This window comes from Rutilus rutilus, assembly GCF_951802725.1.
Source record: "Rutilus rutilus genome assembly, chromosome: 19".
Lineage (NCBI taxonomy): Eukaryota > Metazoa > Chordata > Actinopteri > Cypriniformes > Leuciscidae > Rutilus > Rutilus rutilus.
In genome coordinates, this window is record NC_140232.1 from 19,001,511 (window position 1) to 19,024,566 (window position 23,056).

The window sequence follows — 23,056 nt, forward strand, 5'->3', positions numbered from 1 at the left end:
AGTCTGATTTAGTGCTCAAGAAATGTTCATGTTATGATCAATGCTGAAAACAATTGTGGCAACCATTTTGTTTTCTGAATTCTTTGAATAGAAAGTTCAAAAGAACAGCATTTATTTTAAATATAAATCTCTTGTAACATTGTCTTGACTACTTAATGCATCATTGCTGAATAAAAGGAAAGTAGGAATATAGGGAAAATAGGAAAGTCGTTTCAGAGGCAGAAGAATTTAATGCATTTTGATGAAAGTTTACACAGACAAACATTTGCCTTTGTTAATGTGCAATGATGATTTGTTCACAATAATACCAAGAACATGTATTAAAGGAGATGTGATCAATTAAAAATGTTCAACAGTTGCTTATTTCAGAACAGTGCTTGGAAAAAAATTCAACCTCGTCGAATTAGCATTGTAAAAAAAACAAATTGCTGAAATAATTAGAATTTTAGTACATTTTTCCGTTCTTCACATTCTCCTGATTAAATGGTGTCTGCGTTTTTCAGCTAGCTCTAGATAATATCACGTTGCATTTTTGCAACATTTATCATCTAAACTCTCCATTAAAGAATCCAGACACATTCGAAAAGATGTTAATTATGTGAAATATGTGGCGGCAGGAAGGAGAGCGTCTGAGCGATGAAGACCTGTTCAAGTTCCTGACAGACATCAAGAGGTCGTCCAGTCAGCGACGTGTTAAACTCATACCTGGTGAGCAGATGACTCAAGTGTGCCTTTTTGCTGCCCACTTGTTCCACAGAAAAAGTCCTGTGTGTAAAAGTTGAAAAACTCATCCTACATCATATATGTATGTTGTTTGATAGGCTATCTGAAACTGGAAGTGTCTCCAGTGCCGGACACGGTGCCTGGGTGTCTGTCCCCCGAACTGATTCCGGTCAAGCCTGTATCTGAGAAAAATCAACGGCCGATTAAAGAGGTGCTGGAGTTCCCTTCCAGTGAAGTCTATGTGCCTCATAATATATACCGGTAATTCCTCTCTCTCTCTCTCTCTCTCTCTCTCTCACTGACAGACAGACACACAAACTCTCTCTCACACACAAACTCTCTCTCACACACAAACACAAACACACTGTCTCTCTCTCACACACACACACATAGGCGTAATGGTTTTTATACTGTACAAACTGTATATTCTATCCCCTTACACTGCCCCTATCCCTAAACCTACCCATCACAGGAATCATTCTGCATTTTTACATTTTTAAAAAAACACTGCTTGGTATGTTTTTAAAGCCATTTGAAAAATGAGGACCCCCAAAATGTCCTCATAAATCACGTATTTTCCCGAGTGTCCTCATTTGCAGGTGTGTTATCATAAAAATGTCCTCAGTTGTCATGAAAACAAGTACACACACACACACACACACACACACACACACACACACACACACACACACACACACACACACACACACACACACACACACACACACACACACACACACACACACACACACACACACACTTTCTCACACACACACACACACACACACACACACACACACACACACACACACACACACACACACACACACACACACTTTCTCACACACGTACGGTTTTGGTATCTCTGTAAGACATAATGACTTTTATATTGTACAAATGGTATATTCTTTTCCCTAACCATAAAACTACACATAGAAAACGTTCTGAATCTTTACATTTCCAAATAAGCATCATTTAGCATGTTTATTAATCAATTTCCCTCGTGGGGACCGCTGGCTAGTCCTTGTGGGGACATTCAGTCTTCACAATTTAGGTTAAACACACACACACACACACACACACACACACACATACACGGACGCGCGAATTGTCAAGCTGAGATCCAGCAGAACTGGGTTGCTGTGATTAATCAGTAATCTTGAATAAATCTTAGTTTTTAGTAATAATGTTTGTCAGAATTTGGAGGGCAGAACTGTGGTTGATACTAGTCATTCATTGACTATGAAAACAAATAGGTTGAGTGCATGACAAACTTTTTGCATATCAGTGTTGGCAGGTCTCATAAGAAAAACAAGCAATCTGGTCTTACAAAACAAGCCCAAAGAAACTTGCCTCACCTACAAAATCGGCCCTGTTTTTGTTTTGTTTTTGGGGCTAGGAGGATTGTTTGGATTATGGATAGATTATGGAAAAAGTAAAATTGTTTAATTTATTTAATTGATTATAGGATAAACTTGCTTTAAAAAACAACTGCTATATGGAAATAAGCCAGACAAAAGCACAACAGGAAATCTCATATCTCATATTTAATGTGATATTTATAATTGGATGTATGACTCATTCAGCTAGTTTTTTTTACTTGTTATCAGTGTAGAACTATGAGTGTTCTGCGCCATCTAGTGGTCAGTTTATGTTTTTACACACAATTATGGACTTCAAATGTTAATTTTATGTTAATTATGTTACAGGAACCTGTTGTACCTGTATCCTCTGAGGTTGAATCTTACTAACCGTTTGACTTCAGCGAGAAACATTACGGTTAAAATCCAGTTCATGAGTGGTGAGGACTCCAGCTGTGCTATGCCTGTGAGTGCAAAACCACATTTATGTCTATATGTGTGTCAAAAATGTATTACCATTGCATTTATATTGTAATATAAATAATATTATATTAGAATTATAATGTATTATATTTATTATAATTACAATAAATTAATAATAATACATATTTTATTATAACATAATAAAATAATAGAAATATAATAAAAAATCAGGTTAGCTGGTTTCTAAAAAATATCAGTAAGAATTGAAAGTAGACTGAAGTGGATCGAAAAGAGACTTTTTAAACATTTGTACATATAATTATTATTTTATATTCAATTACTGTCATTCTAACAGTGTATATATTTGTTTACAAAGCCATAAAAGTAAATATAATATATGATATAAACTATATTATAATTAAATACTAAATTAGTCATTTTATTGTATGAGGTACAAAATATATAAAGCTTACACTCTAAGTGGCAAACAATTAAGTCACAAATCGTAATTGTTTGTATAAAAATCATCAGCCAAAATATTATGATTGTGAATGTGTAACTAGTGTGTGATGAGCATATTTCAAAATGTTTTCATATTTTATACATTTTGTACTCTCCTTTATTTTCCTCTGCGCTTTACTTCAAAAGGTAATTTATGGAAAATCAAGTGGCCCTGAGTTTCTTCAAGAGGTCTACACTCCAGTCACATATCACAACAGGTAATCATGGTCTCTAACAACAATTCCAGTGATCAATGTATCAAGCAAATGTAAGGGTGGAGTAGTCAGTGGCTGTTTCCATTTGCTCTTCAGGTCTCCGGATTTCTATGACGAGCTAAAGATTCGTCTTCCAGCCCGTTTAACAGAGAAACACCATTTGCTGTTCACTTTTTACCATATCAGCTGCCAGCAGAAACAGAACCAGACTGGAAGTATGGAGACTCTCATTGGATATTCAGTGAGTGACTGAACAGATTGTTTGTATACACTACAGTTCACAAGTTTGAGGTCAGTCAGATTGAAAAAAGAAGAAAATGAATAGTTTTATTCAGCAAGGATGCAATAGATTGATCAAAAGTGACAGTAAAGACTTTTATAATGTTACAAAGATTTCTACTTCAAATAAATGCTGTTCTTTTGAACTTTCTATTCATTAAAGACTTTTAAGCAGCACAACTGTTTTAAACATTGATGATAATAAGAAATGTTTTTAATGAGCACGAAATCAGCATATTAGAATGAATTCTGAATGATCATGTTACACTAAAGACTGGACTAATGGCTGCTGAAAATTTTGTGTTAGTACCGTCACAGGGATAAATTACATTTAATAATATTATAAAGTTATTTTAAAGTGTAATAATATTTAGCACAATATTTATAATTTTTACTTTAAAATTTGATCAAATAAATGCAGCCTTAAAAAAAAAAAAAAATATATATATATATATATATATATATATATATATATATATATATATATATATATATATATATATATATATATATATATATATATGTATGTATATATATATATATGTATGTGTATGTATGTATGTATATATATATATATATATATATATATATATATATATATATATATAAATATATATATATAAATATATATATATATAAATATATATATATTTATATATATATATATATATCTATCTATATATATATATATATATATATATATATATCTCTCTCTCTCTCTCTCTCTCTCTCTCTCTCTCTCTCTCTCTCTCACATACACACACACACACACACACACACACACACACACACACACACACACACACACTAGAGAGAGTTTCAGTAATGTCTACACAAACAAAAAGAGACATAAATATAAGTGTCATGACCTTAGTTCCTTCCCTGCAGTGGTTACCCATGCTGAACAATGACAGGCTGCAGAGTGGACAGCAGTGCCTGCCAATCGTTCTGGACAGACTTCCCGGGAACTATTCCTTGCATCCCCCAGAGGTACAGTCAACCATTTCACATCTGCCTTTTTTTGGATACCAGTCATTTAATTTTATAATCTTACGTCAATGTCTTATTTAAGCACAGAATCTATGACTCATCTGTGCCTTTGTGTGTTCATTTGTTTGAATATAGTGTAAATTCTGTTCATTTGTGGGGTTTTATGCCTTTAGAAACTGCCAGCTCAGGTACCTCCAGTTAAGTGGCTTGAGAATCATAGGGGACTTTTCAACCTTGAGCTACAAGCTGTGTCCTCCGTCCAAACTCAGGTGCGTAACGCTCTCAGAACTCACTTCCTAGCTGGTTATGCTTTGAATGCTAGTGTGCTGATGTTCCCATCAGGCTTCTTAATTAGGTTAACTAGCAAGACCTCCATGCATGGTAATCAATGTCACGTGAAAGATCATGCTGGTCGGCCACCAACAAACCTTTTCAGCTGAATTTCAAGCATTAACATATACTAGTGTTCTGCAAAATTCAATGGAATTTGAATTATATTGACCTACCCAACAGGAAATGGAATGACAAGAAGAATGAACTGAATTACAATTCAAGAAATATATATTCATTAAAACTGTTTTGTTATTATTAACCAAAAAAAAAAAAAAAAAAAAAATCATTAATTTTATTTAATTATTTCATATTTATTTCAGTTAATGAAAATTATTTCAATAAATTTAGGTTTTGTTAATAACAACTGTTATTTAATTATATTTCAGATTTATTTCAGTGTTGTTATTGTTAACTTAAATAAAAAAAAAAATCATTTTCATTAATTGAAATAAATCTAAAATATAATTAAATCTAGATAATAACTGAAAAACAAATTAGAAATGCCTTGGCAACTAACTGAAGAACTGCTAAAATTACTAAAGTACTAAAATTAGTAAATCTGAAATAAAAAATAAATGATAGCTAAAAACGAATATTAAAAAAAATTATAAAAATGTCTTGTATTATATTATATGAAACATACTATGATCAAAATATCAGCTTCTATAGGTGACATTTCAAACATTTTTAATAATATTATGCAATGTTGTGTAACGGAACATTTATTTAAGAAGCTTTTGGCTGTTACTGAATCATTTTATTTTAATCACAGGACAATCATCTGGACCGTTTCTTTTCTCTGTGTCACGCCCTGGAGGGCAAGACCACGTTCCCCATCCGAGTGGGAGATGAGAAGATTTCTGAAAACATGTTTGAGCACGAGCTGAAGCTCAGCATCATCTCGCTGTCCTCCTCTAGACTGGAGCCGCTGGTGCTTTTTCTCCATCAGGTCCTCGACAAGCTCTTCCGGCTCATCATGCAGCCCATGGTCATTGCTGGACAGACTGGTGCGTTTCAGACAGGAAGAGCTTTTAGCTTTTGAATTACACTTACTGGAAAAACAAAGTCATTTTTTCAGCATACAAGTACATTCTCTTCAGAGTTTTCGGACATTTTACTAATTTAACACTCTGATTTTTGCATGCTGCAAAGGCAAGTAAGCATGTTCGGTTTTGTCAGCTGACTTTACAGGGTTTTAATCTTGTTTTGTGCAGCAAATCTGGCCCAGATTGCATTTGAGTCGGTGGTGTCAGTTGTCAACAGCCTTCACAACAGTCAGGAGCTGGCGAAGGACCATCAGGGCAGGAACTGTCTCCTTGCAACATATCTGTACTTTGTGTTCCGCTTGCCAGACACACAACACGAAATCCTCACCACAGGTACAGTAGGGCTGTGATATCATCTAGACCCCAAATTAGGGATGTCCCGATCCGATCACGTGATCGGAAATCGGGCCCGATCATGTGTTTTCAGACTCGATCGGAATCGGACGTTACCACCCGATCAGGACTCGGATATGTATGTATATATATTCTCATTATTTTTTAACACATATATAGTTATGCGGTGGCACAGAGTTACGCCGGTTTCACACTGCACGCGTTAGCAGAGATAAGCAGCGCAGGAGCAGTGCGTAATATGGTGAGCAGGAGCAGGACACGCGCGTTTTGCTTTCACACTGGCAGCGTTTGTCACGCGCGGCTGAACCGCGGGTTGTGTAGGCTACAGACAGAGTACTCTATAATGGATAAGTTGGCATTGCTTTTTTTTCGTTTTCAGTTGCATTTTAGAGAAAAGACTTGTCAAGAAGCTTATTTTATTAATAATTTCATATAACTTTTGGTTCATCTTTGTTTTTATTGTTATGGCAACAAGTTTGTTTTTGGACATTTGTTTTCTTTTTAAATTGCTGTTAGTCATTTGATTGACCGTTTAAAACACAATAGATATCATCAATGCACTTTTTGGATAAAACTGCGGTGTATTTTGGCCATGATCAATGTATTGTCACTTTAATTCAGCAAAAGCGGTGCTGCAAAAATAGACTCGGCGCCGAAACGATCGCGGCACTTCTGCTCTGCTACGCACTGCCGCGCCGCCTCTGCGCGTGGTGTGAATGCTCTAAAGCCTGGTTTAATCCGAAAAAAATACGCACTGCACGCTCTGCTAACAGTGCAGTGTGAAACCGGCGTAAGAGTTAGGAGTGCAGTTCCTAAAAGCACATTACTGGCTTTGCAAACACTGTAGCACTTTTATTTTTTATTTGTTTACATGCCTGCCGGGTATTTTAAGTCGAGGTGCTATTTGTTTATATATTAGAGTTTTTTTATATTTACTGTTGCACTAAAGTCCAAAAGTGAAGAATTTATTTATTACTTGATTGTTCAAGCTACCTCACAGAAGTGCTCTGTTTGTTAACAGAGTTGTTGAATGTTAAAATAAGGTGAATTAAATAAAAAATAAGGAACATCCTGGATCTGTTTTTTCGCTCTTCTTTATTATTTTTTTATGTATTAAGTATCGGATCGGGACTCGGTATCGGCAGATACTCAAAATCAAATGACTCGGACTCGGACTCGGACTCGAGGGCAAAAAAACCTGATCGGGACATCCCTACCCCAAATGATGTCATTCTTTGCCATTCCAAAACAATCAGTTTTTTTTTGTGGGTTTGGGATTGACTCCGTTGTTGTCTGTCACTGATCCGAGGCTTCTGTTCACCAGGCACAGGAGGTCTGATGGCTCACCCAGAAGGCCGATACAGCACTCTGACTCGCACCTCAGCCAACACGGTCGGCTTCATGCTGCTTCAGTCACGGATTCGTTCCAGCAGCAACCCTGATATACCAGCACCACAGACCCCAGAGGACGCAGAGGTCAATAACATTCTAGGAAAGGTACATATGCACAAATGCAACCTCAACATGCCAATCTAAATTTCAGCTCATTAACCCAAGTGTTGGTCAAAGTTCAGGAGTCACAGGATGTAGGAAGAGGAATATATGGAATCATCGTTCAATGAACTGTATTTAATTTAATATATTTTTTAAATATTTATTTTAGTATTATTTATATTCTATTATTTATTATTAATTTAAATTAGCGTTTTTAGTTAATATTTTAATTTAAGTGTTTTTGTCATTTTATTAGTCTTTTTAAAATATCTATTTATTCATTTAATTAGTTTTAGTAATGTTTGCACTTCAACTTACACTTTATTTCTAATTGCCGCCAAGGCAAAATATTTTATTTTTCAGTTTTTCATCTAATATCAATATTTTATTTTATTTCAGCTTTTTATTTTCAATGATTTTTAATAGTTTCAATTTTAGTCAACAACAATGACACAATTCCTTAAATTAAAATTAACATTTTGAAAGGTATTCCCAGTTTTATTTGGAATGGTACCCAGCTCTTCTACAGGCACATAATACACTTTTCTTTTTTTTTTTTTTTCATTCTTCATTTTGGTTTCCACCAGGTTTTAAATCTTCCAGGCTGTCGCATGTCAGCAGCTACAAATGTCTCCAACACTTCACAGAGCTCCACAGCAAGCACACGTCCCACAAACAAAAAGGTGACTCTTTGACTTGCCACTTCATTACCGAAGCTGTCTGTCATTTCAGCAGAGGATGTGTTTCTAAATAAGCAGATCCATCTGTCTTTGTAGTTGTTCCATGAGGAGCTGGCTCTTCAGATGGTGGTCAGCACTGGAGTCTGCAGAGAGAACGTCTACAAATACGCCTGGTTCTTTTTTGAACTTCTTGTAAGATGATTAAATATGTACATGTTGCTGAGTCTTTGAAATTCCAAATGCAAGATGTTCTGTAGTTGTTAGTTTTTTTTTCTGGTTCTCATTGTCCAAATGTACTCACTCCAGGTGAAGAGCATGAGTCAGCACGTGTCTCAGCTGGATAAGAAGGCAGTCCCTCGCAGGAATCGATTTTCGGACCGTTTCAAAGATGACATTACCACTATAGTCAACGTTGTTACTGCTGAGATTGGGAACATTTTAGTAAAACAGCAAAAGGTGATTGAATCCATCTGAACAGATCAAAATCTGACTCAAGAACTGTTTAGTAACTCAGTAAACATGGAGCGCATGAGAATAACGAGGTCAGATTTTTTGGAGGAATGTTATTTGTCAGTGATAATGAGAAGGGATGTGTGTGTTGATTTGTCTTCAGGAGCTGGAGCAGGCAGAGAAGGTTAACGTCAGCCTGGCGTTCTTCCTGTATGACCTGATGTCTCTGATGGACCGAGGCTTTGTGTTTCAGCTTGTGAAGAATTACTGCAACCAGGTACTGCAGCTCATCTCATTTTCTAATCGTTATCTTAATGGCAGGAAATCATTCACAACTTCTCGGTTCAGTGAACATCACAAGCATGTCCGGCATAAAAAATTAAGGCATGACTTTGGAAGTAAAGCAAGATGGATGGATGGATGGATGGATGGATGGAATGACAGACCGATAGGTAGATTGATAAAATATTTTATTAACTAAAGTTTTATAGTTAAATTTAGTTTTTAATTTTATAAAATGTACATAGAAATGTATATTTAATTTGTTGCTCTGCTAGACAAATTTTAGGAGAAAAAGGGAAAGTGTGATCATGTTGCAGACTGGACTCAATCCTGCACCACCTTCTTGAGCTCCACTATTTAAAGGGATATTTCACCGCTGGAAAGATTAATGTGTATTTAAATTGGGTCATTTATGTAGTAGAAATGTGAAATTATTTTAGAAGTTGGTGCCCTCTAGACTGAGAAAAGCCAGAAAATGTATTTTTGGCTCATGTAGATGAAAGACAACAACTCCCAGAATGCACTTGCTTCGCTGCCCTATGAGGCCACTCCCAAGCCACGCCTACCGGTTACAGAGGGCAGTATCGGAAGAAATGATACAACTAGGCTACTAGTTGACTCGAAACTGAAAAGACGCCGTTTTATCGTGAGATCCCACCCCCTATGGGCGGGTTGAAAACGTGTGGAACTAGCTCGTACTTCTGGCTGTAGTCTCTCGCCTCTGGCCAAAAAAGCCTCCGATGACGCAAAATGCGCCATTGGAGGTTTTTTTCCAGACACACAATACAGAAATCTCTCGTCTCAGGGGGACACGAGGGAGGGAAGCACGATCATTTCGAAAATACTACCGGGTTTCTACTGATACAAGCTTGATGCTAATCGGTAAAGTGTCCCTTTAATATTTGCAGCATTAATATGTAACTAACTGTCACTCTTTTTCACAGATGGCAGCAAAGAGTGTGAACATGTCGACGTTGATCAGTATGAGGTTGGAGTTTTTAAGGATCCTGTGCAGTCATGAGCACTACCTAAACCTCAGCCTGTTCTTCAGCAGCCCTGCCTCCGCCCCCGCCTCCCCGTCACCTTCTGTCTCCTCACAGGTCAGGCAAAAAACAACATCATTCTGCTGTTATGACTGATCTAATACTCACGGTGTTTGGAAACAATGAGTGTCATCTGTCTCTGTCACCAGACCTCCAGCTCGTACAGTTTTCAGGACAACAAGATCTCAGCCATGTTTGATCTGTCGCAGGACTTTAAGCAACGGCATTACTTGACCGGACTGCTGCTGACCGAACTCAGTACTGCACTGGACATTGAGTCAGAGGGGTCGGTCATATTTGATGTGTGGCACAGAAGTGGCAACAATTGTTTAGTGAATTTTTTTTTTTTTAAGAGTGCATTTGACAAACTAATAATTGTGTTTTATGTGCATGTGTAGGGGGAGAGTTCAACAAAAGGCCATTAATGCCACATACAGCTTATTGTGCGCTCATGATCTGGACCAGCGCTGCTCGAGGTCAGAGGTCAAGGCCAAGATTGCTGCTCTCTACCTCCCTCTAGTGGGCATCATCATTGACTCCATCAATTATCTTGATTTCACAGGTACTGCCTTACGCAAATCTAGTTGTTAATCTCAGTTAGGCTTAATAGTTGCTTTTAGGCAGTGAGCCAAAGTGCTCGATTATGGCTCTCTGATGGGAGTTTAAAATGGATTATGCTTTTCAGACCTATGGTTTATGTGTGAATGTATGTGTTTTCTTCTCAGTGTCTGAACCTCGTGGCGGTAAAGGCAAGTCTGGTGGACCTGAGGATGACACTGACAGTGTCACCCCCATCAATCAGTCTGTTGCCATGGCAATCGCTGGAAATCCTTTCAACACATTAGCGAGAAATGCACTGGCATCTATGACCTCTGTGGTATGAACAAGGTTTTTAAATAGAATGAATATTATATTATATTATATTATATTATATTATATTATATTATATTATATTATATTATATTATATTATAGCATATTGTTATAAAATGTATTAATAACATAATTGACATTATAAATAAATGGAAATAAATAATTGTTATATGAGAAGAAAATATGTAGAGTAATCAGTTTGTTTTTTAGTATTATTAATATACTATTATAGTATTAATTTTATATTTTCAGATTTCACTTTAATTTTAGTAAGTTTGTGTCTTTGTCATTTTTATTCGTTTTTTTTATATATTTATATTGAGTTAATTTATTTTTTATTCCAGTTTTAATCATTTTAGATCTTCAATTTCAACTTATTTAATTTCTTTGCCAAGGCAAAGTTTGTTAGGTTTAAGTTTTTCAATCTAATATTTATTTTATTTTATTTCAACTTTAGTTCAATTAATTTTAAACTTTTAATAGTTTTAGTTTACAACAATAGTTTACAACACTATTGTGACATGACAGTTTTTTACAATGATTGACCAATCAGAATCAAGTATTCCAGAGAGCTGTGTAATATCTATGGATATTTGTCTATTTATCTGAGATATTCCAAAGAAACAGTAATTCTCATTTGAATTTTTTTTTTTTTTTTTTTTTACAATCTCTCTTTGTCTAGACGGGAAAATCCAGCAACATGTTGACAGCAGAGACCAGCCGCAATCTGCTGATGTGTTTCCTGTGGATTATTAAGAATGCAGACCAGAATCTGATCCAGCGCTGGACCGTGGACATGCCTCTCTCTCAGCTGAGCCGCCTGCTGGAACTCCTCGCCATCTGCATCTCCTGCTTTGAGTATAGGGTAAAAACACTCAGGCACTTTGAAGAGGAAGACATCTTCTGGATGGCCTTTCTGATGTCATTAGAACATTTTCACGTGATGCATTGTTTGTGTGTAGGGGAAGCAGAGTTCGGATAAGGTGAGCACGCAGGCCTTGCAGAAGTCTCAGCAGGCTAAAGCGCGTCTGGAGGAGGTTCTGCTGGGAGGCTATGGAGCCAGGGGAGAAATGATGAAAAGGGTGGGAGGTGAGCTGCATCTCATGTTTTACTTTCTATCTTAGCCTTTAAAGGGACAGCTCACCCAAAAATGAAAATTCTGTTATTCATTTTCCCCTAACCCTATGTGACTTTCTTCCATAGAACACAAAATGTGTTATAAATTCTATATATATTTGTCAAACTCTACATCACTTTCGTGGGAATAGTTTACGCACCATTCCGGGTAACGCGGCTAACTGATGGAATGAAATGGAGAAGGGAGGGCAGCTGTGAATTTTTTTTGTTTTTGTTGGTGCTAACATTATGTGGTGCTATTAATTTGGTGCTAAATATTATGTTATAATTAAATTATAGTTATTTTTTTATTAAATTTTTTCACTGAAATTCGTTTTTATATTTTTTTTTTTCTTAGAATTGCGAGTTTTTATCTCACAATTCTTACTTTATAACTCTCAATTGCGTGTTATAAAATCAGAATTGCGCGATACAAATGACTTTATTCTGACTTTGTAACTCGCAACTTTACATATCACACAATTCTAAGAAAAAAGAGAAGTAAACTCGCAATTATCTTGTTTTAATTATTTAATTTATCGCAATTCAAAATATAAAATAAATACATTTAAATAAATATATTTAATTTTCATTTATAAGTACATTTATATCCAAATATAAATGCATACAAAAATGTATTTCATATAACTTTACATGCACTGCTTTTGAAACCACACACTAACTTTTTGTGAGGAAAGTTTGTATATTAGTTACTGTAGTACTGTAAGTCTGACTCCAGTCTCCATTCACTTTCATTATATGTTACAGGATATTTATAAAAAAGAAACTTTTACCTTTTGTTCTCTACAGCATAAAGAAAGTCATATGGGTTTTTGAAACCACATGCAGATGAATAAATAATGACAGAAATATTAACCGTAGAGGGGACCGTTAATGTTGGCCCAATGAATAATATATTATTTGTTTTCCACAATGCACTAAAATAATGTTTCATTTCATGTAAAATGCTGTCTAATTTTACATGTTTGCAGTCCGCAGACTTCCTTTGTTTAGATATTTTCTAAATATGTCCCGTCTTTGTGTGTTGGCTGTGTGCTTTGCAAGGTAACGACCGGACGCTGGGTCAGAGAGAGAACCTACGCTGGAGGAAAGACCTTACCCAGTGGCGCCAGACAAACGACAGGCAGGACAAGTGAGCGTAAAATAGTACCTTCATTTCACGGTTCACATCTGTTTAACCTGCAGCGCTTCTCATTCATTGTTGGTTCTAGTTCTCCATGGCCCTAATCTACTGCTAAAAATAAGCTTTTTTTTTGTTTTGATTACTATTGTTGTTTCCTCAGATCCAAAGCAGAGCTGGATCAGGAGGCCATAATCTGTGGTAACCTGGCAACTGAGACCAACCTCATAGTCCTTGACCTGCTGGAGATGATCGTACAGGTAACCGAGAACTCTTACAATGAACCCAAAACGTATTTGGACATTTTCGCATGAATAAATGTTTTTGCTTGATATTCTACTTTCAGGCAGTTCCTCTGGCAGATTGCAAGGATAATGTGGTTGGTGGAGTGCTGAAAGTTCTGCTGCACTCTCTCACCTGTAACCAGAGCACCACCTACCTGTCGCACTGTTTCAGCACCCTACGGGCTCTCATCGTAAAGGTACTGCCATGTGCAATTGTTTCAGCTGACAGTACACACCAATTCTTTTTCAAATGTGATGAAATTGAATTTGTTTTTATTCACAACTAAATAAGAGCATTTTCTTGTGGGTTATTTTAGTGTAACTCATTCTAAATCATAAAGCTGTAGGCTAGATTGGGGTTGGTTGTCTACAGGGTTAATTTCATAATTGGATGCTGTCAGGAAAAAAAAAGAGATTTGAGAGAGAGGAAACCAGTTAGCCTATTTTTTTTTTTATATTGTTTTAAAAAAAAAACTGAGCAATGATGCCACTTGGCTGACATAATTTATGAAAAGAGTGTGTCAATGAACATTTACCTCGACATATACGTACATACTCACATTTAACAAGTATATTAAAAGTCCGTAAGGACTATAGATGTTGAGGGTTGTCATGCACTTTCCTCAATATTCAGTTTAGCAGTCAACCAATCCTTATAGGTCTGATCCAGTCCATATTTTTCAATAGCTGATTCTTAAAATATTACATTGGGGACACCCGGTCTTTTGGATGATATGTATGGGATAATCCATCCCTAGCTGAGCATTAAACGATTTTAATCGCAAGGTGGTTGCCTCCTCGAAATGCATTAAAATCGTTTAATGCACAGCTAGCCGTTGATTATCCCACTTATACCATGGTCATTTGTCAACATTGACAACTTAAAGCTGTTATTGATGTTCGCAGCGCAATATTTGACCGGAAGGGTAAAATTGACGGTTATTTTCGTCAGTTACGGCTCATTAGATAACGTATTCTGCCCGCTTTGCATCAGACACAGAGATAAAGTATGAAGGCAATCAATGAAAATGAAAACAGCGCATTAATATAGAACGGTGATTCAACCAGGATTCAACTGATTTGGAACTACCTGTGCATTAAACTATTCTGATTGTCTGGAAGGTGTGCAATAAAACAGAGTATTCAGACAGACCCTGGTATAAAGATGTACAATAATAATTATATGATTATACTACAGCATATAATAATACAAATAAAAAGAACCCTCCCAACGCCTGTCTCCCCTTCCTGTAATCATGTAATATATGTTATATTGAATATATCAATGACACTAATATTTTTCAGTTTGGCGACCTGTTGTTTGAGGAGGAGGCCGAGCAGTGTGCAGACCTGTGTCAGAAGGTTCTTCATTATTGCAGCAGCTGTGTGGACGGCAACAGGAGTCAGGCTTGTGCTACGCTGTACCTGATCATGAGATACAGCTACAGCTCTGCTAGTGTAAGACACCGCATAACAGACCACTTAATACCTCCCCTGCTGAAAAATCCAGCATTGCTGGTCACCTTCATAGGTATGTTTTGCATACTGGGACCAGCATGTGATGCTGGTAGCTGGTCCCCAGCATGGAAAGTGGGAGTGCTGGTAGACCAGCTCAGTTTTGCTTGAGAACTGCATGACTATGGTGGTCCACCAGCCAGACCAACACTATAACAGCTCCAACCAACACAAACCACTCTGGACCAACATTCATGCTGGTTTATGCTGGATTTTTCTGTAAGGTCTATTGCCAAATAAATGAAAACCACTTTCACCTTGTCTTTTCTCCGTTAAAATGCTAACATTGACAGTGCTCGCTGTAATGTTTTTCTTCTCCATGTCTGTCTGTCGTCTGATAACACGAGCCTGTCGCTGCTGGTCGGCCATCTCTCTGAATGCACCAGGCTGATGGCTGGAGTATTTCCTCTGTTTACTCAATTTCTCACCCCCTCAGCCCTCCCCTACCAGATGGCCGTGTTGTTTGCCATCTCATTCATCTTTAATGGGGAAAGGATGGATTTCTCTCCCTGTCTGTCTGTTTGTTTGCTTGTTTGCTTTGTAAAAGGCTCCAGCAGTCGTTCCTGTCATTAGTGTAACCTTGAATAAGTCATGTTGATTCCTTTTTTGCGACAGGCCGTCTTTTCCCCCCTCTCTGCTTTGTTTTTATGTTACCTAAGGCCTTTTCTCTCGTTAGATTAAATTGTGAAAACAGTGAAGTCAGGTCTAAGCACAAATTCAGAATTAATCTTCTCAGCGGTGTCGATGTCGAGTCGTTTTTCACGGCAAAACTGACCTGATGCGATATTGGCGACGTACAGAGATGCCTCACGCATACGCTCAATTAAACATAATGGTGCCATTGAAATGATCCATTGGCAATTATACAGGGGTTAATGGGGGATCATTTTGCAGTTTCCTGATGCTAAGCAAGATGGATGAAGCATTTTCAGTTCCTGGCTCAAGCCTCCCCTGGAATCAATGATCTGAAACTATGACAGCAATGGCCGACCGCGCCTGGCAGTGTGGCGTTTCCTTTCACAGCCTAACACCTGTATCTGACAATGTAACCTTCAATAACCTCAGCAGGGCCAACCCAGATAAATGACACAGCTCTGGTTGACAGGAACTTCTGGGGGAAGGGCTGTTTTCTAAATTGGAAACCTCAGGCAGTAATCAGACCTCTGCTCATGATGCTTTGGACATTCATACTTTGGAACAAGACTTGAAATGAAAGGGATAGTTCACCCAAAAAGGCTTACCCTCATGTCTGTCCAAACCTGTATGACTTCTGTGGAAAACAAAAAGTGATTTTAGACACTTCATGTGGTTCATGCTGCTTTTTTGCATATAATGAAAGTGAAAAAGGAAGGGTGCTGTCGAGCTACAAAAAGGCAAAAAAGTACATATAAATGTTGTAAAAGTGGTCCATACACTGTATTCCACATTTTCTAAAGTAATATGATAGTTTTGCATGAAGAAAAGACCATCATTTAAGTTGAGAACCATATGAGGACCTGGCATTATTGAATATACATTGATGCAAATGAGATTTGAAATTTATGGTGGAGATTGCCAGTGAATAACTTAAATTTTAAATAATTTTTTGGGGGGGTGAACTAATCCTGTAAGAAATCAATGTTTTACCACGGAGAAAGCTATCTGTTGTCATTCTCATCCATCTCAATAGACCGTGGACATATGCTTTTGTTGAAGCCATTAGCACACATTATTATTATTATTATTATTATTATTATTATTATTATTATTATTTATTTTTTTTATTTTTTAAAGACCATGTACAATTTTAAACATAAATGTTTCCTCTGATGCTATGTGCCAGAGTTAGAACAATAGCTCATTTTCATCTACAGTCCCAGTTTAACGTGTTTTTAAATAACCGTTTTTAACAGCTGAATTTCTGGTGAAATCTACATTACTAATGATTCTACTAATGACTCTGCAAAGAAATCTCCACCAATCAGACAAACAAAACACTCAAATCACGCCAAATGAACACTTTTGCGTCCGCCCACTCCCATGAAGCAATGCAAATTACGTAATCAAGTCAATCTCCCTATGCTCTCAAACTACTTAAATATTTGTGTGTGTATATATATATATATATATATATATATATATATATATATATATATATATATATACACTCACCTAAAGGATTATTAGGAACACCTGTTCAATTTCTCATTAATGCAATTATCTAATCAACCAATCACATGGAAGTTGCTTCAATGCATTTAGGGGTGTGGTCCTGGTCAAGACAATCTCCTGAACTCCAAACTGAATGTCAGAATGGGAAAGAAAGGTGATTTAAGCAATTTTGAGCGTGGCATGGTTGTTGGTGCCAGACGGGCCGTTCTGACTATTTCACAATCTGCTCAGTTACTGGGATTTTCACGCACAACCATTTCTAGGGTTTACAAAGAATGGTGTGAAAAGGGAAAAACATCCAGTATGCGGCAGTCCTGTGGGCGAAAATGCCTTGTTGATGCTAGAGGTCAGAGGAGAATGGGCCGACTGATTCAAGCTGATAGAAGAGCAACTTTGACTGAAATAACCACTCGTTACAACCGAGGTATGCAGCAAAGCATTTGTGAAGCCACAACACGCACAACCTTGAGGCGGATGGGCTACAACAGCAGAAGACCCCACCGGGTACCACTCATCTCCACTACAAATAGGAAAAAGAGGCTACAATTTGCACGAGCTCACCAAAATTGGACAGTTGAAGACTGGAAAAATGTTGCCTGGTCTGATGAGTCTCGATTTCTGTTGAGACATTCAGATGGTAGAGTCAGAATTTGGCGTAAACAGAATGAGAACATGGATCCATCATGCCTTGTTACCACTGTGCAGGCTGGTGGTGGTGGTGTAATGGTGTGGGGGATGTTTTCTTGGCACACTTTAGGCCCCTTAGTGCCAATTGGGCATCGTTTAAATGCCATGGCCTACCTGAGCATTGTTTCTGACCATGTCCATCCCTTTATGACCACCATGTACCCATCCTCTGATGGCTACTTCCAGCAGGATAATGCACCATGTCACAAAGCTCGAATCATTTCAAATTGGTTTCTTGAACATGACAATGAGTTCACTGTACTAAAATGGCCCCCACAGTCACCAGATCTCAACCCAATAGAGCATCTTTGGGATGTGGTGGAACGGGAGCTTCGTGCCCTGGATGTGCATCCCACAAATCTCCATCTGCAAGATGCTATCCTATCAATATGGGCCAACATTTCTAAAGAATGCTTTCAGCACCTTGTTGAATCAATGCCACGTAGAATTAAGGCAGTTCTGAAGGCGAAAGGGGGTCAAACACAGTATTAGTATGGTGTTCCTAATAATCCTTTAGGTGAGTGTGTGTATATATATATATATATATATATATATATATATATATTATTGCAATAAACATCAAATGTTTTGCCATAAACATAAAATATATTGTTTATATATTGATCTTTTTATCAATTTCTATATATCCATCGTTTTTAATTTTATTGTCATTAGCCATGCTTAATGCGATTGTAGTTCATTCCCTCATTAAAGCTGTTATGTACACAGTCTTGTAATTTTTGGCAGATTTTCAAATGCTTTTTTCCAATCAAAGTTTGTAATGTGACTCACCTTGTGGCTTGTATGGCTTATAACTCTTTAACTGCATGCTGCCGTCGTTGCTCATGGGACCACAGAATTCTTTGAGCCTGGATTGAGTTTTCCAGAGTAGTTAGTCAATTAGTCTTTCTATAGTTGTTTCTACGTCTGTTAAAGAACAAAATTGTTTTATTTTTTTATTTTTTTTTGCTGCTAGACTTTGTAGTTACAGCATTGACCAGCAGGGGCTAGTTGTGTTAGGCTAGTTAGCTAAACCTTGACCCCTTGTTTTTTGCCCTTGCAGAATTTCTCCAGAGTCAAAATGCAGGTGACAATGTCTTTGGCCTCATTGGTTGGCAAGTCTTCAGACATCCATGAGGAGTACCTACGTCGCTCTTTCAGAACTATCCTAGCATACGCGGAAGAGGACATGGAAATGCAATCTACACAGCTGCCCTCACAGGTAAACCTTTAGACATCCAGCCCAATCAAGAAGTATACTAATCATTGTCATAGATCATCGGTTGTAATGAATTACTTTATTGGTTTATGTCTCCATAGGTGGATGAACTCTTGAGGAACCTAAACAGTATCCTCTCAGATACAGTCAAGATGAAGGAGTTCCAGAAAGATCCGGAGATGCTCATGGACCTCATGTATAGGTACACATTTTCTTCTGCAGCTAAAACCAAGTCTGCATCTGGCTTAGGGATTCCAGTCCTGTGGTTTTTTTTCCCTCTGCTTCCCATTTTGCTGTGGTTTCTACTGTTTGTCTACTATTTTTGAACTTACTATGGTAACCGAGTGGCACATTTGAGCCCTGCAGTGTGCCTCACATGTGTAATAACTTGAGTGAATATGCCAGTCCACACTTTTCTTTGATATTATGAACAAAATTGTATTTATTTCCTCAGAGCATTAACGTACTTTTTGAATAAACCTACTGTTTGCTTTGGCTCCAGGATCGCAAAGGGTTACCAGACCTCTCCAGACCTGCGTCTAACCTGGCTCCAAAACATGGCAGAGAAGCACAACAGCAGGAAGTGTTTTACAGAGTCAGCCATGTGTCTGATCCATGCCGCAGCCCTGGTAGCTGAATATCTCAGCATGCTGGAGGATCACAAATACTTGCCTGTGGGCAGCGTCACCTTTCAAGTGAGTTATTATCATGAGTAGGAAACGCTTGAATCGGCTCCCTTTCCGAAAAACAACAGTAGGCGTGAATTATGCCTCGGCTGCTCTTCGAACCCTCACACACGCGGCTCGGTCTAAATGAGATCCATGTCCGACTGTGGTAAATAATTGTCTCTCCCCACCAGAACATCTCTCCTAATGTGCTGGAGGAGTCTGCAGTCTCAGACGACATATTGTCTCCAGACGAGGATGGGGTTTGCTCGGGACGCTACTTCACAGAAAGTGGCCTAGTTGGGCTTCTGGAACAGGCTGCCGAGCTGTTCAGCAATGTGAGTTATCCGTGGAGCAAGGCGCCAACGACATAATCCAAATTAGCAGCCCATTCTCTTTTATGATACTCTGTATCATTTCTGTACTATGATACTAGTTGTATACATTATACTGTGTACAGTGAGTGTATATATATATATATATATATATATATATAATTGTTATTAGTAGTAGTTTTTATTTTATTTTATATATTTATACTAATAATTGAAAGATAAAAAATACGTAAACTATATTAATAGGTTTAGCTTAATTGTGTGTGTTTATATAATGAAAATACTGTTCATTACTGCTTACCATTGTTCACTTACAGGGCGGGTTGTACGAGGCAGTTAATGAGGTGTACAAGGTAATCGTGCCTATACTGGAGGCCCACAGAGATTTCCGGAAGCTCGCTTCCACACATGACAAGCTCCAAAGGGCTTTTGAGAGCATCATTCAAAAGGTAACACATACAAATGACATGTCCTCCTACATGAGTCTGCCAGGCAGGAAAAAAAAAAACTGTCTAATGTGTATGTGGGCAGTTGGGAGGAAGTTGATATGTTGTGACATGCTATTCTTGAGGCAAAACGATTTAAAACCGCTTTTAGCTGTTATTTAATAGTTATTATACATTTAGTTTTATGAGCACTTTTGAGACATTATATAGAATGTGTACTTTTATTTTGAAGAAAGAAAACTGAATTAATATTTTCTTGCAAACTTTACTTTTAATAATCTTTTTATTTATTTACATCTTCAAAAAATATTTATTTTCAGTGTGAAGACAAAAAGTCTGAAAAAGTAGTGGAGAAACACACATAAAATGGAGACTTTATATAAATTTAAACCTAAAATCATGAGTCAGCTGCTGTCTTTGATCGTAATGTTTATTTTTACTTTTCAGGGTCACAAGAGGATGTTTGGAACCTACTTCCGCGTAGGATTTTATGGCTCTAAATTTGGAGACCTGGATGAGCAAGAATTTATCTACAAAGAGCCAGGAATCACCCATTTACCGGAGATATCCCACCGGCTTGAGGTGAAATTTCTCTGGAACCCTCTGAAGTTCTGAATTTGTGATGAAGATGAATTTGAAGTTTGAAGTTTTTCTTAAGGTTTCAATTACAGGTTTTGATACTTTTAGGCAGTAATGTAATGGTCTGATATTATTCGTAACTTACACATTTCGTTTGATCAGGAGCAACTTAGTGGTGAACTCCTTGTCTTCTAATTTTCCAGAACTTCTACAGTGAGTGTTTTGGAGATGGAGTTTTGGAAATGATTAAAGATTCCACACCAGTAGACAGAAACAAGCTGAATCCCAACAAGGTAAGGCTCATCAAATTTTGTGCCAGTGTAAACACGATTACAATCAAAAGTTCTCTTCAGTATGACCCTCATTAGCTTGAAAGGCCGTCATCTGCCTCTACAGTCAAATCTCAATTGCTTAATCAACTAATGATTTATATATCCTTTAAGTGTCATTGAGATTTCCTAACATAGTGTGCTGATTTTCATACATCACATCAGGTATACGTACAGATTACCTTTGTGGAGCCTTTCTTTGATGACTATGAAATGAAAGACCGCCTCACCAACTTTGAGAAGAACTTCAACCTTCGCCGCTTCATGTACACTACGCCGTTCACAAAGAGTGGGCGGCCGCGGGGGGAACTCAACGAGCAATACAAGAGGAAAACCATCCTAACCACCATGCATGCCTTCCCCTACATCAAGACACGGATCAACGTCATTCAGAAGGAGGAGGTAATCACAACAACCCTGGTCTGCTTCATCTGCAGTAGTAGTTTGATAAAAGCATTTGATAGACTAATTGCTCAATCAATCCCCCAACTCTTTTTTTTTTTTTTTTTTATGTTTTCAGTTTGACCTCACACCCATCGAGGTGGCCATTGAGGACATGCAAAAGAAGACTCGAGAGCTGGCTGAAGCCACGCACAGAGAGAAGCCAGATGCTGTGATGCTTCAGATGGTTCTGCAGGGATCCGTCACAGCCACTGTCAATCAGGTCTGAAACTTTAATGTACACTTGTACCCTTCACTAGTAACTATTCAGAGCTGTGTAAAAAGGCCTCTAAAACGAACGCTCTGGTAAAACATCTATTTATGATATATTAGTATATCTTATATAATAATTAAAAATGTTATTTTATTAATTATTTTGTAAAAATAAAAAAAATAATAAATTATGTTTTTTACAAAATAATTAATAAAATAGCAAGGATGCGAAAGTCACTGTAAAAAGTTATTTTTATTGTTACAAAGGATTTTTATTTAATAATTGGTATTCTTTTGAACTTTCTATTCATTAAATAATCCTGGTTATTCCTCAAAATATTAAAAATGTTTTCAACGTTGAAAATAATAAGAAATATCTCTTGAGCACCAAATGATTTTTGAAGGATAATGTGACACTGAAGACTGGAGTAATGATGCTGAAAATTCAAATTTCAATTACATTTAAAACTATATTCAAATAGAAAACAGTTATTTTAAATAGTAATAATATTTCACAATATTACTGTTTTTGCTAAAATACTTTTCAAACGCATTAAAAGTACCGACTCCAAACTTTTTTGCGTTAATGTATATATGGCCACGTACACACTCGAAAGTTTCAGGAGTGACATGCGGGAGTGAGTCCCCTAAATTATCATTCCATGTGTGTACGGGTCACAACTCCCAAAATGGTGATGATTGACAGGTAACCAAAGCAACGTTCTGCCATCTCGTGTGTTTGGAATCCTCTATTCTGACCAAAAAATATTACAGCGACAAAAGACTCGTTATATTCATCAATTTTAACTAAAGCACAATCGACGTATTGTCATGTCCACTTATTATAGGTGTTATGGGGCTTGTTGTTTAAGCTTGGCTCATTAAATAA

At 37.2% G+C, this 23,056-nt stretch overlaps 1 protein-coding gene across 2 annotated transcripts in view; it reads left to right on the plus strand.

Annotated features, from left to right (window-relative positions):
* The window catches only part of dock8 (dedicator of cytokinesis 8), a 52,513-nt gene that overhangs the window by 25,175 nt on the left and 4,282 nt on the right, over nt 1-23,056 (plus strand). For both annotated transcript variants that reach the window (XM_084390166.1, XM_084390167.1), the window contains 33 exons: nt 618-708; nt 822-984; nt 2,433-2,550; nt 3,156-3,226; nt 3,320-3,464; nt 4,391-4,492; nt 4,666-4,761; nt 5,598-5,832; nt 6,040-6,204; nt 7,550-7,722; nt 8,307-8,402; nt 8,496-8,591; nt 8,706-8,855; nt 9,013-9,126; nt 10,076-10,231; nt 10,324-10,460; nt 10,573-10,736; nt 10,900-11,051; nt 11,729-11,911; nt 12,009-12,135; nt 13,228-13,315; nt 13,467-13,563; nt 13,650-13,784; nt 14,893-15,045; nt 19,004-19,162; nt 19,261-19,361; nt 19,662-19,854; nt 20,019-20,162; nt 20,477-20,608; nt 21,053-21,187; nt 21,388-21,477; nt 21,679-21,915; nt 22,034-22,177. In XM_084390166.1, the coding sequence (XP_084246292.1) occupies nt 618-708; nt 822-984; nt 2,433-2,550; nt 3,156-3,226; nt 3,320-3,464; nt 4,391-4,492; nt 4,666-4,761; nt 5,598-5,832; nt 6,040-6,204; nt 7,550-7,722; nt 8,307-8,402; nt 8,496-8,591; nt 8,706-8,855; nt 9,013-9,126; nt 10,076-10,231; nt 10,324-10,460; nt 10,573-10,736; nt 10,900-11,051; nt 11,729-11,911; nt 12,009-12,135; nt 13,228-13,315; nt 13,467-13,563; nt 13,650-13,784; nt 14,893-15,045; nt 19,004-19,162; nt 19,261-19,361; nt 19,662-19,854; nt 20,019-20,162; nt 20,477-20,608; nt 21,053-21,187; nt 21,388-21,477; nt 21,679-21,915; nt 22,034-22,177 (4,542 nt within the window). The remainder of the gene's footprint in view (nt 1-617; nt 709-821; nt 985-2,432; nt 2,551-3,155; nt 3,227-3,319; nt 3,465-4,390; nt 4,493-4,665; nt 4,762-5,597; nt 5,833-6,039; nt 6,205-7,549; nt 7,723-8,306; nt 8,403-8,495; nt 8,592-8,705; nt 8,856-9,012; nt 9,127-10,075; nt 10,232-10,323; nt 10,461-10,572; nt 10,737-10,899; nt 11,052-11,728; nt 11,912-12,008; nt 12,136-13,227; nt 13,316-13,466; nt 13,564-13,649; nt 13,785-14,892; nt 15,046-19,003; nt 19,163-19,260; nt 19,362-19,661; nt 19,855-20,018; nt 20,163-20,476; nt 20,609-21,052; nt 21,188-21,387; nt 21,478-21,678; nt 21,916-22,033; nt 22,178-23,056) is intronic.